The sequence below is a fragment of the Benincasa hispida genome, chromosome 11, assembly GCF_027475165.1.
Source record: "Benincasa hispida cultivar pf3 chromosome 11, pf3_genome.v1.1, whole genome shotgun sequence".
Lineage (NCBI taxonomy): Eukaryota > Viridiplantae > Streptophyta > Magnoliopsida > Cucurbitales > Cucurbitaceae > Benincasa > Benincasa hispida.
Window position 1 is genome coordinate 19,816,925 of NC_143488.1, and position 19,269 is coordinate 19,836,193.

The following is a 19,269-nucleotide window of genomic DNA, read 5'->3' on the forward strand; positions in this document are numbered from 1 at the left end:
ATCTTTTATCATACCTTCTCCATTATTTGATCTTTCTCCATTTGACCTCAAATTATTTTTTTTTCACGACCTCTTCATGAATTAGAGTTTGAATTACTCTCATAAAATTTTCTTTGACTGTAATTTCCTCGACCTCAACCTCTAAAATCATCACGTCCACGATTGCTACCACGTCCTCGACCTCAATTGCCTTTTTCTTGGCTATATTTTTTATCTCTCAACTGTAACTTTGACTGGAAAACTTGCTCAGTTGTTTGTTTGTTCTTCTTGAGAAGTTTCTCTTCATGGACTTGTAAGGAACCCATAAGTTGATCAACGGGCATTGTACTAAAGTCTTTTGATTCTTCAATAGCTACAACAATGAAATTAAATTTTTCATCCAACGAGCGAAGTATCTTTTCTACTGCCTGCTCATCATTTATTGTCTCACCATATATTTTCATTTCATTTACTATTGCTAGCAATCTTGAAGTATAATTTGAAACCAATTTAGACTCTTTCATATGTAGTGATTCATAATCACCTCTCAATTTTTGGAGGTGAACCTTCGTGACTCGATCTACTCATTTGTATGTATTCTCCAAATTTTGCCATCCTTGATGTACAGTAGTTGCTCTAGTAATCTCCTCAAAATTTAGATCATCGATGGCTTGATGAATGATGGTGAGAGTCTTTTGGTCTTTCTTTCTTGTATTTTGAAAAGCTTCTCATTGATCTTGATTTAAAACTGCATCACTTTCTAGTTCTTCATAACCATTATTGATAATGTCTCATATGTGAACTAAGTAAAGCTTTCATACGAATATACCAACTGCTATAATTTTCTTTCGTAAGTTGAGGCACTTGGAAGGGAGCCAAATTGTTATTGTCCATTTGCAAAAACAATTTTTGTTTTTCAAACTCAAACTCTAATACCACTTTATTGAAAGTGTATGGTGGGCACTCACAAAAAAAAACCAACAAAAGATTATTTGAGAGGAAACAAAATCATTTTTATTTGAAAGTCTCTTTAAACTTGGTTCACGTTTTTAAATGAACTCTTTTCGTGTGTTCTTCTCTACACACTTGGTTGCCATTTCAATACAAAATATCAATTCTATTATAGGATTATCATGGACAAGTCTAAATCTATAACTCTCACCTTAATTAAATACATAGAAAACCTTTAAAATCCTATATTTAATTTATTAATGTATCTAACCCTCTCCAATACAATGACCTTACCAACTTTCATCAATTAAAATACTTAATTAGCTCACATTTTCGAATTGATCTATAACTTATCTAATTAAAACATGTTTAACTTTGGGGGAGTTACATAAATAGTTATTTTATAATAAATATTAGAGTTTATATAAGAAGATAAAAGTAATTGCAAATATAGATTTTTTATATTAAAGATTTAGATCCAGAAAAAAGAAAAGACTAAAATCGACATGGCCCATAAGCACGGTTTGGCCCACCTTCTTTCGAGCTCTATAATCAGGGAAAACACTTCCAACCCTTCATCTTCTTCGCTCCGATAGTGTCGCCTTTTTCCTCTTCGATTTCGCTCCAAACTTCAAAAGGTACGTTCTTCTTCTTCGTTTCTTCGTTTCTTCTTCTTCCTTTCTTCAACTCTTCATCACTGATAGAAAAACTTTGAAAATGTAGGGCTTCGTTCTTCTTCCATTGATAATTTGTATAAGAAGATAAATAGTTATTTCAAATTACGGCTACATGCATTCTCCATCTTTTTTAGATATTTCATTCATTGTTTATTATGCATTTTGGTCACGGTGTAGTAATCATAGACTGATAGTCATCAAAGAGTTGATTATATGAAGTTTATTTGTCGATATTTGTTGATAGTTGTTGATATGCTTATTGTGATTTGTTGATTTTTTGGTGAATATGTTGGCAGTTTATTGTTGATTGTGTTTGATTGCTAATTATGTGAAGTTTATTGTACTGTCTTTGATTGTGATTTGCTGATGTCTCAGTGAATATTATGCTAATTTAGATATTTATTAGTGATAGAAGTTATCACTGATGCTTTAGGGAATATGTTGACCATTCGTTAATAGTTTGTTGATGGATTTATCTATTAACAAACTATCACTAATGCTAATTTAGTTTCCTGTACTGTGATTTGATGATTGTTTATTTATAGGAATAGTATCTATCATTATTATTACTATCAGTGATACTATTTTATTGTGATCAATAATAGTATCTATCACTAATAGTATCACTAGAATATAACATTAGGAGAATGTAATTGATAGCATCTTTAAGTGACATCTCTGATAGGCTACTATCAATGATATAAATGTAATGGTTCTACATGTGTATTTTTAAGATAAATGGAGAAAGGAAATAGAAAATCATTGGAAGGATCAACATCTAAAAAAAAGTGCAAGAAGATCAAGGTTTACAATCTAATGATATTTTATAAATGTATATAGATTTATGGTTGCTTTTTCTTATATTTAGGTTATTGTTATATATATAGAAAAATGTATTAATTGTTCCAGAAAGTGAATGGACAAACCCGTTGAAAGTCAGCTCCTTCATAAGTTTAGAAGTCCTATCTAACATAGGAAAATTAGATGAGTCATCACTCCAACTATTTAGGGAAGGTCCTTTTGGGCACTTCTTAGATATAAAAATGAAAAAGGTGCCCAACCAACTCATATCACACCTAATTAGAAGGCAATGGATTACTATCAAACAAAATATCTTGGCCTTTAATTTAGAAGGACATATTTCGGAATTCGGCCTCAAGGATTTTTGTTTAGTAACAGGTTTAAATTATGATGATTACCCTATAGATGTTATCTATAGTGAGCAAGAATTGATGGACAACACAATTAAGAACTTCTTTTTAAGACAAATACGAAAATTATAAGGAGAGAGCTTCAACCTACTTTTAATTTATTAGGTTCTAATGCCAATATACCCATTGATATAAAGGTCAAACTTGCACACTTGTATTTTCTAGAAAGCTTCCTAATTCCTACACAAGGACATAACAAAGTAATTGGAAGTATCTAAAAATGTTGAATGATGAAGAAAAGTTTAGATCTTATCCATGGGGCAGGGTTTCCTTTGAACTAACTGTAGAGTTTTTTAAGAAGGTTGTCATCAATAAACTATCTTCTATTTTCCTCTAAGGATTTCCACTTGTTTTGGTATATTGGGCTTTTGAAATTATACCAAGATTATCCAACCCCACTATTGGATTTGCACGAAGAATAAAAAGTGATGGACTTAGACTTACTCAATGGGAATCTCAAGAACCTAATGATTGGCGACACATCAACAACAATATTTTTAAAGCCACTGGTGTAAGTCTTTTATCACTGTTATTTTCTTTATTTATATATATTATTATCATTCTATCAAATGATAGAAACTATAACTGATGTTTCAGCTTTTATGACATAAAAGATACCATTAATTTTAAGGTATCTGTGATAGCTTCTATAACTCATTTTGAACTATTTTGGAGCTTTTAGATGTAAGTTTGGAAGATATAGAGGTAAATTTTGTGATTTTCTTTTTCTGTAAAGAAGTACAATAACATAAATGATATATGCATGTAGGCTGAAGTTGAAACTGCTAAGGACAAGGAGACTCAAGAAAAGGGTGTTCAAGAGAATGACCAGCAAGAACAATTGCAAGATGAAGAGGAAGATCAAGAAGAAAAAAGGGATAAAGATAAAGAAGAGGAAGAGAATGTAGATAAAGAAGATATGACCAAATAGAAGATAAGTATTGATTGATTTATGTTTTTAAGTATAAAATTAGCATGCTATCAGTGATATCTGAAATCACTAATAACCAACTATGAGTGATAACACACTATCACTGATAGTTTGTTATCAGTGATAGTATAAATAATAGAAAGCTTTATTTACTTGACTGATACTGATAACACATTGATAGATGTCATGTTATATTTGATTCCATAATTTCAGGTTATTGAAAAGACTCTTAAAAAGAGTCCAAAAAAATATAGACCAAATGTTATGGTCGAAAATATGGAGGACAACAAGAGACCAAAAAGACAAGCAAAACCAACTAAGAAAATTTTGGAGAATGCAAAAAAACAAAAGAAAGACAAAAAGAAGGTCTCTCCAAATGTGTCTACCAAGGTGTCTCCAAGCAAAGCTACAAGGCATTCTCCAAGGTGGAATGACGACGCTCCAAGCTTTGATCTCAAAATATCATAACTTTGATTGACAATAGATAGACTTCTGTTTGACAATGATGGTTGCTTTTTTTGACAATAGATAGGCTTCTGTGATAGTTAGACAGTGATTATTATGCTTTTGGAAATTAGATTTTTATTTTACAAGATCAGTGATAATTAGATTCGAAATTAGATTGGAAATTATTTTGGACAATAGACAGTGATTGTTTTTTTTAGAGAAATTAGATTGTTATTTTACAAGATCAATGATAGTTAGGTTAAAAATTAGATTGAAAATTATTTTGGAATCAATATGAATCCTTCAGAAATGTGATTGATATAGTTGCAACTTTCAATTTATTTCAGTGTTCTTCAACAGGTTGGGTTGATCAAACTTTAAACACAAGCTGCACAACTTCTATCACTGATAGTATGGTATCAGTAATAAACATGCTATCAGTGATAGAATCTATCATTGATGGATTTTCTGCAAAAATGTTTTTTAGTATAGTTATTTAACAAAAGAAGTTTGATGCTTTTGAATTCATTGTAGTAATTGCTGTCAGAAGCTATTACAGATAGCTTGATATCATTTCTTTCAATTGTTGTGGCTAAAGGAAAACGAAAGAAAAACATCATATTGTGAAGCATTATATTGACTAAGGAATGGATATATCAATAAAAAAGTCTGTTACACTGACAAAACATTAGTAACAAGGTCTCTGATATATTTATGACAAACATCAATAACAAATAGTCTCACTATCTAATGGATAAATTGATGACAACAAGCAACAACTACAATCTAATGGATAAATTGGTGAAAAACATCGCCCGTCTCACTATCATTGATAAATTGATGACAAACATCAATTACAAAACAAGCTTTTTCCTTACAAACATCAATTACAAATCAAGCTTCTTCATTAAACAATTGGTGGCAATTTGCATGTCCTACAATTATGGCCACGATGATGACATCGACTGTACTTAGAGCTCCTTTTCTTTTCATCAATTGATAATATTCTTTGTTTACGTGGTCGTCCAATCGAACTTTTAACTATTGGAGGTATACATTCACACCAACATCAACAAATCTTCAATCAGAATGATTTCCAATAGGATAAACTGATCCTTTATAGGTTGATAACAATGTACTGGAAAAATAGTAGGCTACACAAAAGCATATATATCTAAATTTAGCCCACGAATAACAACACAAGCATGAGCACATGGAATCTCCACCAAATCCCAAACATGACTGCACGATTTAGAGGCCAAATTTACCAAAAAGTGATTGTCTCCATCAACTACTTTATATTCTTCATTGTTAATAGGATCAACCTGAAAAATAAAATAGTCAATGAAATGTAATCAACTAGGTGAACTAATAGAATGTAAATGAAAAATAAAATATAAACGAAAATGTAAGTGATACTATCCCTGCCTGATTAAATATTTTCAAGCAATTAGTAAAAACAAAAAATATCAGTGATAGCTTCTATCACTGATAACATGTTATCAATGACAGAAGCTATCACTAATAACATGTTATTAATGATATCTTCTAATAGTTAAGGTATTTATACCTTGAAGCTTCTTGACTGACTATGTTGCTCTCGCAACTCATACTCTGGCCAACTAGTCAAAATAGTCTTCATGGATAATGTTGATTGACATTTTTCATAAAACCAATTTTGAAGTATTTCTCTAATATAATCAAGTAATGATGCAACAGGGAACTCCTTAGGCTCTTTCAAAATATTATTCAAGCACTCTGAAATATTAGTAGTCATCATATTATACCTTCTTCTCCTAGCATGCGCACGTGCCCACTTCTCAATACCAACTTTACTGAGATATTCCCGAATTGTAGGATATATTGATTCCATCCATTTCAAATAAAACTCAAACTTATCAATTGTATAAGCTTTTGCACAACTATAATATATGTCATCAATTAAAGAATCCGTATAAATAAACTTCATATTTCGAAAAAGGTGTCGTAGACAAACACAATACTCAATATTTGGAAAAACATTCATAACACCTTTCGGAATGCTAAAATGCCAATAAGAAATAATGACTAATTCTTCTCGTTCACCAAAACTTTTCTTTAAATTCTCAAAAAACCATCTCCAGGATGCATCATTTTTAGAGTCAACAATACTAAAAGCAAGAGGAAAAATCCGATTGTTACCATCAATTGTTGAAGGCATCAAAAGAGTCCCAGCATATTTACATTTCAAGAACGTCCCATCAATCGATATATTAGACTTACAATGCTTCCAACCCTCAATTGATGCACCAATAGCCATATAACAATACTTAAAATGGCCATTTATGTTAGCTTCATAGGCAGTGAATGTACCTAAAAGAAGAAAATAAATAACTAAGCCAGATTACAACAGGTATATAATTGGTTGATGCCTACCAATGATAGTTTCTATCATTGGTTGCAGTCTATCACCAATAGCTTCCATTATTTTCATGTTATCAGTGATGGATGATATCAGTGATAAACTCCAATCAGTGATAGGAGCTATGATTGATAGATCATATAATAAGTCGAAAACAAGAAACCTGGATTCTTTTCTTCTAACTTCATCAAAAACTTTGGAATCAAAGCATATGATTCATGTGCATCGCCTTTCAAAGCCTTCATTATTTGCTCTTTTGCCCTCCATGCTTTATAATAGCTAATAGTTACTCCAAATTTCTTACTAACCTTATTCACAATATCACTAGGAGTTGAGGTATGAGAATAACTAAATCTAAAATCATTTCTTAAACATTCAGCTATTAAGGACGAAGAAGCTTTCCTATGACAAGTTTGAATACTTTTTATAGAACAATCATGAATATCAATAAACTTTCTAAGCATCTACAAAACACTCTGCTTGTAACGGGATGTTCTCACATACCACTGACAACCATCTTGAACACATCGAAACACAATTGCTCTTGAATTTGACGTTATAGTCTTAAATTCAAAATTCTTCTTAACTGCTTTCAAGTAAATATAATTTGATAAAATCTCTTTACTAGCAAACACATCTTTTTCTTTCAAATCACGAACAATATGTATATCCATAATCACTTGAAAATCGCCATCATCAATCACAGGTTAAAAGAAGGAACAATAGACAAATAATTCTCAGCTCCACTAGAAACAACATTAGAAGACACTTCCAAACATGAACTACTGACATGAGCAACCAAAGGATGTCGTGTATTGTGTTCCTTAACTAAAGCCAAAAATCAAGCTATATTCTTCCTTCATGAATGTGAACTACATTTTGAACCTCATTCATAACAAAATCTAATAAAATTGAAAGTTCTATAGAAGAAGTAGACATATCCAAACAAATCTCTTTCACTATTAAACCCATAAAATCTTCAAAAACCATTATATCATCTACTAAAACTCCAGTTGATTTGTAATTCACATAGCAGCGTTTTTCATTTCATATTCCACTATGAAAAACAACTATTGGAATAACCATGTTTTAAAATTCTTACAAACGTAAAACAAAAACTCTTGAATAATAATATCAATAGGTTCTAATACCTATCAAAAGAAAATATAAATCTATCAATACCACTGATACTAGTCTAAAACTAGGCATGTCTTTCAATGGATATCAATAAAAAATAATGAACAAGTAAAAAATGATAGAAATCACATATATTCTAGCAGTGATAGTCACTATCAATGATAGCCACTGATATCTTTCGATTGATGACAGTAGCTTCTAAACCCTAAGTTAATACATTGAAAATAGTAGAAAATCATAAATGACAAACAAAAAGCCAAGGTAGCTGTAATATCAAACATCAAAATACACTGATATGTTTCTAGAAATATTATATAATATCAAATAAAAGAGTGAAAAATGCAAGCCCTAACTTAATTAATCAATCAAAACTCAAAATATCAAAGAAAAAGTAAACAACGCAATGAACAAAGCAAAATTTCATGAAAGCACACAAACTCTGCTCACAATCCATTATGTTCACAGTGAGTTGAAGAAATCATTAGGTTCTTGAGAAAAAGAGAGAGAAAATACAAATGAGCGGAAGAAATCAAGAAAAAAAATTGAAAAACAAAATCGAAAAAATAAGAACACTCAAAGAAAACAAACTCCCAATTGAAGATGCAATAAAAAAAAGAAAAACGAACTCACAAATTGGAATTGATCGAAGTATCACGAAACTTCACGAATTGGAATTCATGAATTGAAATTGAGAGTGAATGAAGACTAATTCTTCCATAGAGCTTCACCGTGAAAGAATGAAAATGGCAATGTGAAAAAGGAAAGTTAATAAAGGGAAAGAGAGGGTAAATTTGGAGTTTTAAAAAAGTAATAGCTTGACTGGTCAATATTTTCTATATTAGCAAATATTTTAAATGTGATATATATGATGAGTTGTTTTTTCTATTTGTATTATTTGATACAAATTTTCTAGTTATTATATAATTATATTATATTAATTAAATTAAAATTAGTTTTAAATTTTAATTTAAATTTGATGTTTAAAAGGGAGTGAGTTATTATAACCTTCCCCTTTAATTCTCTCAACGATCATGGGATGAGAGAATAGTTTTTGGTGAGTGGTTTACTGCTTCTTCATTTTTACACAAAAGGATTTTTCCCACTCTCTTTATCAAGCATTCAATTAATCTATAGAAAATTCCTCCCATAAACTCCCTGATTCCCTCTCTCAAAATTAAGAGAAGTCCACAAACTCCTTCTTTGATTCTCACCATAAGGAGAATATTAAGGTAACCCATTGGTAGTGTCTAATTATCCAATAGTGGTCTTCAAGGGAAGGATTCTTGATTGTTCGAAGTGTTCGTATAGTACGAAAGAGGAACATGAAGGTTTGTGACCCCAAGGGTATGTTTTTCTCCAAATCTAATTTTCTCTCTCTCTCTCTCTTTTTTTTTCTTTTAGCATGTTGTAAATATTAAATGCATATGGTTTCTATCCTCTGAGTTTAATGTTTATGTAAAATAATTGAATCGAGATCCAATCACGCAACTGTAGGGATTTCACAACCCTTCATTATGGACTTACAAATTATAAGCTCCAAAGATTCAAGATTAATTAATTAAACTGTTTAATTAAATTAACCTTCATTCCTTAACTACACGGCAAACCACTATATACCCATAATTGAACTCTTATGCACTTTAAGACAAGTTGTATCCATGGATATAATCAATATAAGCAAGTCGATATTTTACGAGTTGTTCATAATTACAGCTGGGTCAAAATGTCCATTTTACTCCTATAATTACATCTTTTTCTTAAGTCCCACTGATTCCTTTAATGAACAATTTGTTTATGGCCCAACCATAAGCTGTGTCTCTCTCGGCCAGTGAGAGAACTTGATTCTTTTATTCAAGACCTAAAATCAGCACTTAAGGGAACTACTCATCTACTTGCCCTATAAAAAAAGGAGTGAATTCCATCTTGTGAAATTTTGTTCTCAGCTCCCCATTTAGTTAAGTCCCCAAAGTGGTAGGCTTATTGAGTTTGCAACTTGGACCACTCTCACCCATGCAAATCAAAGAACCGACCTCACAAACAAGAGTTCATAAATCACTTAGGATTAAGATCGAATCGCACATGATCATCCTATGAAATATTAATCTCATCCATTAACAGATTTACAAAGAGAGATTTAAATATTTCGCAGACCTGTCTTATACAAACTATTTATATAGGATACCCTACTCACATGCCTTCACATGAACGATTTGGGTCAAACCATTTGTAATTATTACAAAGTGAGTCATGTCATAGTGTCACCAAGATAAGACACGCAATCTTATCCATATACTATAAACCTTTAGCTTATTTCTTGAACCTTGGATAATGCTATGCAAATGATAACTAACACAAAATAAAATGACAACTATTCTATTAATTGATAAATAGTTTATTTACAAAATTACGAGGTTTAGGACATAAACCCCAACACAACTATCATGTGGCACAATTTGATTGGACTAGCTCGTATCGTTTAATAAATAAGTGACATTATTTGATTTGTCCAAGTTCATGTCTTTTAATTGAACTTGAGGACACATGTAATTTGTAATTATCACAAATTATTAATTTAAATTAATGATGTGACCTTTCGTGATTGGACAAAAAATTTTGGTTAATAACTCTACATTGAATTATCCTGGAATGTTTTTGTATCGACTCAATGCAATAAAAATAAAAACTCTACGTAAAATTATAAAACATACTATTGTTTTTTTAATACACCTAATCGTTCTATTTATTTACATTTTATTAAAATTATATGAGTGCAGTAAAAATTCTTTCAAAAAAGAATTATGAATTCGGTAAAATAAAAATAAATCTTTTAATATTATTTTGTCATGCTTCCCTCACGTGTGACGGAGAGTCAACAACGTGTGCATGTTAGAACTAAGGGTGGTGTTCTAGTCTACTCGTTGTGGCGGCAGCCGTTATTTGGTGACTTTTAGTTTTTTAAATATCTTATTTTCATTTTTAAACAATTAACAAAAACAATTCACCAAAATATTAATTTCGTTGTCAATTGATTTATAAATTTAACAAAATATCATTTTTTAATATTAATAGATGTCTATCAATATCTATCATTATCTATCATCAATGAACAATAACATTATTTTCAACCGTTTTATCATTTAAAATAATTATTTTATTAATTAAATTGAATTTTATAACTTGATATATGAAAAAAATATAAATAATTTACTATGATATATCAAATCATGGGTCAAAAATATTAATTAGCTTAAAATATATTAAGATACCTAATAATATTGATTACTTTGTCTTGGTCTCTCTTGGAAATAGGATTTTTTTTTTCTTTTTTAGACGGATAAATAGGATTTTTTTTTTGTCTTGACTTGTTTGGTGTAGTCGCACGCGTTGGTGATGCGATTATGAGCTAATCTTGAGGTGGGCAAGATTTTTCGATAATTAATTTTCTTGTTATTTCCTTTAATTGAAGCGTCAATTAATAATTGGCCTAACACTTTTCATTTATTTTCCAATTCTTTTCACTTCAAACAACTAATACCTTGACTAATTGAGATAGTATGAATAATTATTAGAAAAAAATGTACGTGATATCAATTTAAATTTTGAATTAATAGTTTTTTCGATTTAAATCGTGAGTTTTTATAATTGTATCTATTTATATTTTTTATTATATATATATTTTTTGGATAAACATAAAATATGAGACTTATAATTTTATCAATTAAACTTCTAAATTTTGAAAATGAGTCAATTTAGATTCTCAATTAAGATTTCTTTTAATTTATCTAACATTTGAAGAAGTCAAATTAAATCTTTGAACGATTTTCGAATGTAATCTTAAATAAAGGATCTAAATTACTAATAACACTTAGAAATTTAATCGAAACAATTATATGCTTCCCACGAGTTAATTCTGAAGGACTGTGTAAATCGATGCACTTATTAATTTACATAAGTCCGAAAGCTCAGGAGCGTAAGTTGATATTTTCTCTAATTATTAACAGGGTAGACTCTAAATTTTTAAAACTAAATCTAATAGATACCAAAACATTAATATATTTTAAACTTTTGATTTTGTGTCAGATCTTTTTTTTCTTTACTATGGATCATCAATTCATTATATATTTTAAAATTTCACGTCATTTAAACATAGAATTGAAAGGTGATGGTTTTATTGGACACAAAATTCCAATAAATTAATGATTTTTTTTAAATGTTAAATATATTAAAGACTTAATATCATATACAAAATAAAAAATTTAAGAACATCTTTAAAGTTCAGAGTATATATTAGAAAAAAAAAAATTGAAAATTCAACACTTTATTGGACACTTATTAAAACTTTTTAAGATTAATATAAACTATCTTAAAAGTTTAGGGGTTAAATGTGTAATTTAATAATATTCTAAAAAATTAATAGTAAATCTTGATTGAAACAAGTACTTGTTCTCTTAAAAATTAATTCAGTAAAACAATCACGGGGATGAGGATTAAACTTCCCACCTCGAGGATGGAAGGTCATGCCAATTACCACTAAATTCAGTTCATTTTGGCTTCTCTTAAACATTAATTGTATATTAATTATTTTTAATATATATTTGATCACATGACTTAACAAATAGCTATCAACTTTTGGAAATTATTAACTAATATACACATAGCTCAATTGGTTTTAAGTATGTACATTAGTCTCGAGATCATTTCGATTCCCCGCCCTACGTATTGTCAAGAAAAAAAAAAGCTATTAATAATTATCATATTGGTTGACATTACAATATAAAGTGCCAAATGATAGAATGTGAATTTTAAAATTAGCACAATATCTTGTGGTAAGGACAAAAATTGCAAGTTTCTCTTGATATCAAAATGTTGAAATCGATGAAAATGTCAAAAATTAAGATTTTATGAAAATGTCAATAGAGAATTTGAAATTTGTTTTATGAAATTCATGGAAGTCAATGGAAATTGTTTATTATCATGTAAATATTTCATTTAAGGGTTAAAAGGCTCTTTGGGTAATATTTTAGGTTTTTTAACAATGGTTAACTCTCGAAAGAAGCTACTTTTATGCCTTTAATCTTACTTTAATAATCTTAATTATCTATATATGTAGATTCTCAAGTAAATCATGCATTTAAGAGCGTTGTAGGTCATCCGGGGTTAATTTGAGACTATTCGAAGTCATATCAACCATCCGAGGCTTCAAGGGAGTTCAAAAGGACGAAAATGTCCTAAGAAGCTTGGCTGGCGACACTAGTATGTGCCCTGTGCAGTGCCATTTCTAGTAGGCAGCTTAAACAAGTAGCATAACACTAAAAATTTTGATAGAAACATCAGTGCCCCGTGCACACATAGCATCGGGCGAAAAGCACTACAACACTTGCCAACATTGCGACAGAAAGCCCTTAAGGGTATGAGTCCCCCGACAATGCTCCTCAGCGTCGCAATGTCCTTGTGATTTCTATTTAAAATCTTTCATTTTTAGGGCCAAAGAATGCTAGATTTTCATGGAGGCCAAGGACGAGTTGTCTTTGCTTCTTCTTTCACTATCTTTCAAGCAACTTTAGGTTAGATTTCTTTTAGTTTTGGGTTGTAATAGAAGATTGAAGCTCCTTAACCTCTTCTTCTTGTCTCTGAATTGTTGAAATAAGGGTTTTCTAGTTTTTAGAGCAAAGACCTAATGCAATAATTTTGTGAAACTTCTCTTATTTGAATGAATGGATTCTGATTTACTTTCTTTGAATCTCATGTATGTTTATGTATGGGTTAACACTCCTACTATGAATGTATGTTCTGGCTAAGATTTATGGCTTTCACGTTCTTTATTTGTTCGTCTAACTTGAATCTCAAGTAGTACAGGTTGAGTCTTGTATTCTAAGGAATATAGGCTTCCTATAGACCTTAAATGCATGCTAAACCAAGATTCAAAGATAACTTGGTTAGTTAGTTGGGCTACCTAATTGAATAATCACATGATGGAACCCTAGAATTTATGCAAATGTTTTGATTCTATATGGACGCTTTCGAATCTAATAGGACTAAAAGCACCTAGATTGATTAGGGCTTTGGCTTTAATTGATCATTAGGGCGTTACTTAGTTTATCCAACGAGTTGGTAGTCCGTTATGCCAATGCATTGGTTAGGCCAAGTAAGTCATTGTGCACGTATGAGTTAAATATATGTTCAGTAAAGAGAAGTTGATGATCAAAATTGCATTAGAAACCTTTGTTGCTCTTAGGACTAGATTTTTCAATATTATATTTACCTACTTTATCTTTTATTTGTTGGGAATGGCCTAAATTCACAGTTCGTGAATATTGTTAACATATTCTATTTATCAATAAAAATGTTGTTGAGTTTTATTCAATAAATCACTATTAATATTACATCCTTCTATGAAAATCAACCAACGAATCCTTAATCCTGAGCTAACTATGAATTCTTGTTTATTTGGGATTATCCTTTGATCTGCATAGGTGAGAGTAGTCCAACAACACTGCTCAATAATCCTCCCATTTTAGGGATAAGACTGGATAGATAGCCGGGTACATAGCCTTGCAATATAGAATTTACTCCTACCCGATTTAAGGTTAGCAGATGGGTTATTCTCATAAGCACTGATGTCTTGTTTTGAACAACGGGGTTTCGCCTTCTTTTGGAAAAGAGGGTTATGATTTATAAGTTAGACTATAAATCCATTGTTCAATGGAGGATTAGTGGGAGCTTAAAGAGCAAGATGTATTTACAGGGGTAAAACGATAATCTTTGACCTAACTGTAAATACGAACAACCTGTGAAGGATTGACTTACCGATTATGGTTAAAATGGACAGAAATATATCTACAGTAAGGAGAGTGCAACTATCAAGCTATAGTGGAATGCCTTGGTAGTCAAGAATAGTGATTAATTTGGTTTAAAGAGTTTGACCAATTAATTACAAATCGTTGAGCTCATGAACTGTAGGTCTATAAGGTCCCTCTACTAGCTCGAAATTTAGATTAGTAAATTGAGTAATCTTGATAAGATTTAAAATTAGGGTTTTGAATTTGAAACGTTCAAACTCAATTAGGGTTTCTATTTATTGTATTTGATACAATTAAAAGTTTAATTTTATCGAAATTAAACGAAATTGGAGAAATGATTAATGTTGTGATTTAAATATCAATTAAATTAATTTTATTTTAATGAAATTGGTTTTTATTAATTTAATATTGGATGTTAAATTATTTTTTTAATTAAAAGTTTAATTAATTAATTAATTAGCTTTATTTAAAAATTAATTAAGTGAATTAATTTTATAAAACTAATAAATAAAATTAACTAAGTTTAGTTTACAAAATTATTTTTTGGAAAACATTTTGTGAAAATCAATTTGAAAATGGTTTTCAAAGTGGAGATTTCCAAAATGTTGGAAATCTCCACTATGCAATTAACAACCTTATTCATTCTCCATTTTCTCAATCAAGTAGGAGTTGCATTTATGCAAACCATGTATTTGCATGGTCTAAACTCTATAAATTGAAGTGCTGAAATGAATTATGATGAATGCTTACTAAGAACTTCAATTGAAACTCTGCAGAAATCACCAATCCCTCTTCATATCTAATATACTTCCAACTCAATTTAGAGTTTCCACTACACAATCCTAGTAAGAGAATAGTAGAGAAGATCTTTGTGGTTGTCTACTTGAAGGTTGAAGCTCTTTCACATAGATTTCAGCTGGTTTTGAAGAGGATACTTCAAAGGTATTGTGTTCAACAAACTCTCTTCTGTAAAGGTTACTTTGAAGCATGTTTAAACTCAAATTAAATATTGATTAGAGTGCTTATTGATTCTGTTTTTCCTCTGCTGCACGTTAATATACTCTTACATTATTTTCATGCTTTTACTTTTAAGCACTTTAAATTCCACATCGAACTCCCCAGATTTACCGCTATAATTAGAGAATTAACTCTGTAGAACACTTCTTGCACTCCAATGCTGATTGACTCGATCTTACCATTAATACTATGTGCAGGATTATATCAGCATGCAACAGAAGCAATAAGGATCAATAAGCATTCCAATTCATTAATTTTTGCTATAAATAAAGCATGCTCATACAATAATAAGAGGGTTTCAAGTCATACTTTTGTAGAACCTTTTGAATCACGAATTCAGCTACAAATCTTCTCCAAATCTTCTTGTAAACCACCTCAAGGTCTTCTCTACTATTCTCTTGGAGCCTTAGATTGAGTTGTGAGACTCAAAATAAGCTTGAATGAAGGGAATTTGGATATCACATACCCATGTGGGCTTGCACTCAATACTGGCATGAGGGAAGGAGAAGAGGATTGAGAGGAAAAAATTCTTCTATGTAAACAACAGAAAGAGAAGGAAAAGAACCAGAGAGAGGGTGAGAGGGAGTTCTCTTTCCACATTTGTTACATGAGAGAATGAGAGATTGATGGGTGACAGAGTTGTAACTCCCTCCCCTTTATTAAATTTGAAATAATTAAATTCAAATTCTAAATTTGAATTTAATATATATTTAAACTATATGTTTGATCACATATAATATATAACTTATAGTTAATATTATATCACATATAACATAAACTATAGTTTATTGTTCTCTCAAATAACATAACGTATTAATATGAATCAAATTCAATTTAATTTTAACCTATAGTTTTTATATGAATCACGTTCATATAAATAATAATTGAATCATATTCAAATTATAACATCTCTCAATAAAATATATAAATTTAATATGAATTATATTTATATTAATTTTAACATATAGTTCCTATATGAATCATATTCATATAATTAATATTTGAATCATATTCAAACATTTATTTCTCTCATAAAACTATATAAATTGAATATGAATCATATTCACACTAAATTAAAACATATAGTTTGTACATGAATCATATTCATATAATTAATATTTGAATCATATTCAAATATTTATTTCTCGTAAAATTATATATTTAAATTTAATATGAATCATATTCACATTAAATTTTAACATATAATTTTTATATGGATCATATTTATATAATTAATATTTGAATCATATTCAAATATTTATTTCTCTCGTAAAATTATATATTTAAATTTAATATGAATCATATTCACATTAAATTTTAACATATAATTTTTATATGGATCATATTTATATAATTAATATTTGAATCATATTCACATATTTATTTCTCTTAGAAAAATGTATCAACATACATTATATTATATAATGTATCAATATACACTATTTAATTCTATCTTATTCAATTAATTTTCTTTAATTAATTTGAACAATTCAAACCACACCAAAATTAATTTGATTCTCATCAATCCTCATTGAGCTAATGAGGGGACTTATGGACCGATAGATTGAAGCTTCAATGATACGAGATTAATTGATTGATCTCTTTTAATCAAATAATTAACATTCATTAACTGGCGGTCACTCCACTAAAGACCAACAGCTGAACTCTTCGCACTATATATATATATATATATATATATATATATATATATATATATATATTTGTGTCCATTGGATATAACCAATCAACTGTGGGTTGACCGTTCACAAATCGCTCGTACGTATAGATGGGTCAAATTAGTATTTCACCCCTATAGTTACATCTAACTTCTTAAGTACCACTGATTCCTCTAGTGAACAATTAGTCACAGTCCAACTATGACTAAACCCCTCTCAGGCCAAGAGAGGGTGAGGTGCCTCATTGTTCAAGCCCCAGAATCAACCCTTAAGGGAGCAATTTATCTTCTTACCCTAACTATAGGGAAGGAGTGAATTCCTTCTTGCGTAGCTTTGTTCCCAGCTCCCCAATCAGACGAATTACCAAAATGGTAGGCTTATTGAGTCGGCGAATCTGGTCACTCTCACCCATATGAATCAAAGGATCACCTTCATAGGCAGGAGTTCACAACTCACTCAGGATTAAGGTTAAGGCACCTATGGTCATCCTAGTGAAATGTAAGTTTCTTCTAACAGTAGCATTATGAAAAGAGACTTAACATTTCGTGATCCGGTCTTTATACAAACTTTTTCATATAAGATACCCTCACTCACATGTCTCCACAAGAATGATCAGCATCATATCATTTGTAGCACTTTACAACAATTGTAACAACTATAAAATGGGTCGTATCAGTAGTGTTACCAGGATAAGGCACCCAACCTTATCCATATACTACAGACCATTTAGGTTATCACTTAAACATGATCTACCTATATGTCTTCACATACATATTTAAGTTATATCAGATAACCTTAGATCTTAGGTTAATAGATTATTGCACAAGTAATATAAACTTAATCAACTATTGATTCAACTAACATAAAACTACGAGGCTTTAGGGCATACATCCCAATAGAGAAGAGTATGGAGGAAGAAGACCAGGTACAGGGAGATTGAGAGGAATGATAGAGATTTACTCCCGAAGTGTGTCGGGGAAAATAAATTTTAAACCCCGTTTTAGTGGGCAGATGACCTCTAGATGTAGTTATGTTGGGAGCCAGCAGAGATAGAGTAGGAGAAGGTCTAGTCAGCCAACTAGTTCACCTAGAGGATCTAGGTCGAGATGTGCTAGTGAGTCTGTTGCTAGTTCTACTGGGAAACCCGCGTGTTCGAGTTGTGGTAAGAACCACTTATGCCCTTGTTACAGTGAGAGAAATGTGTGTTACCAGTGTGGTTAGATCGATCATTTCAAGACGGAATGCCCTCAGTTAGTTCAGAAGGCACATGTTAAGTAGAGAGCGACCTCTTAGGTGAATCAACCTAGTGCAGTTGAGGTTGGTGGAGAGGATACTAGTAAAGCTAAGCAGAAAGAAGTAGTTGGTCAGGCTCGACAATAAGGTAGAGTTTATCTGGTGACTCACCAGGAGGCTAAGGAGGCATCAAATGTTGTAACTGGTACGGTAGCCCTTTTATAATCAACCTACATATGTATTGTTAGATCTTGAGCTACGCATTCATTTGTTTCTAGTATGTTTGCATTACATATTGATAAGATGCTAAAGAATATGCCTGACGAGTTGTTTATTTCTACTTCTATTGGTGAGATACTAGTAGTAAAAGAATTTTATAGAGATTGCGAGGTGGTGATTGAGGGACAAAACATGCTAACTGACCTAATCCCTTTAAAGTTGCTTGAGTTTGATGCTATACTGGGAATGAACTTTCTGTGTAAATATCATGCTTCTATTGACTGTTATAAAAAGGAAGCACTATTCAAGAGACCGGGAGAAGTTGAGGTAGTACTTATAGGGAATAGGAAAATTCTTCCGAGTAGCCTAATTTCAATAGTCAAGGCTAGGAAATTGTTGAGTAAGGGATATACGACCTATTTGGCCCATGTCACTGTTTTGTAGACCAAGAAGCTGGGACCAAAGGATTTTTCGGTGGTGCACGAATTTACTAATGCATTCCTTGAGGAATTGTCAGGCTTACCACCTGACAGAGAAGTAGAGTTCACGATTGATTTAATTCTAGGTAGAACACCCATTTTCCAAGCACC

General features: G+C 30.7%; 1 protein-coding gene across 4 annotated transcripts; it reads right to left on the reverse strand.

The window, feature by feature from the left end:
• Positions 1-4,996: 4,996 nt before the first annotated feature.
• Positions 4,997-8,463, reverse strand: LOC120090581 (uncharacterized). 4 transcript variants are annotated; one of them, XM_090307438.1, is made up of 4 exons: positions 8,365-8,463; positions 6,761-6,865; positions 5,767-6,548; positions 4,997-5,521 (listed from the first exon to the last, which is right to left on the reverse strand). In XM_090307438.1, the coding sequence occupies exons 2-4, from the start codon at positions 6,840-6,842 to the stop codon at positions 5,351-5,353; spliced, it is 1,035 nt and encodes a 344-aa protein (XP_090163564.1). In that variant the 5' UTR covers positions 6,843-6,865; positions 8,365-8,463; the 3' UTR covers positions 4,997-5,350. The 4 variants fall into 4 exon arrangements, with proteins under 4 accessions (XP_090163564.1, XP_090163565.1, XP_090163566.1 ...); XM_090307439.1 differs by having other exon boundaries at positions 6,761-6,905; positions 8,365-8,462; XM_090307440.1 differs by lacking the exon at positions 6,761-6,865 and having other exon boundaries at positions 8,365-8,462.
• Between the last annotated feature and the right edge of the window lie 10,806 nt (positions 8,464-19,269).

Bases quoted from the DNA above. Each gene is read 5' to 3' on its own strand.
- LOC120090581 (XM_090307437.1), bottom strand. From the start codon at position 7,061: ATGCTTAGAAAGTTTATTGATATTCATGATTGTTCTATAAAAAGTATT. The intron at 6,549-6,760 runs GTTTCTTGTTTT...TTCTTCTTTTAG, and splicing joins GTTAGAAGAAAAGAATCCAG to GTACATTCACTGCCTATGAA. The intron at 5,522-5,766 runs GTATAAATACCT...TTTATTTTTCAG, and splicing joins GTCAGTCAAGAAGCTTCAAG to GTTGATCCTATTAACAATGA.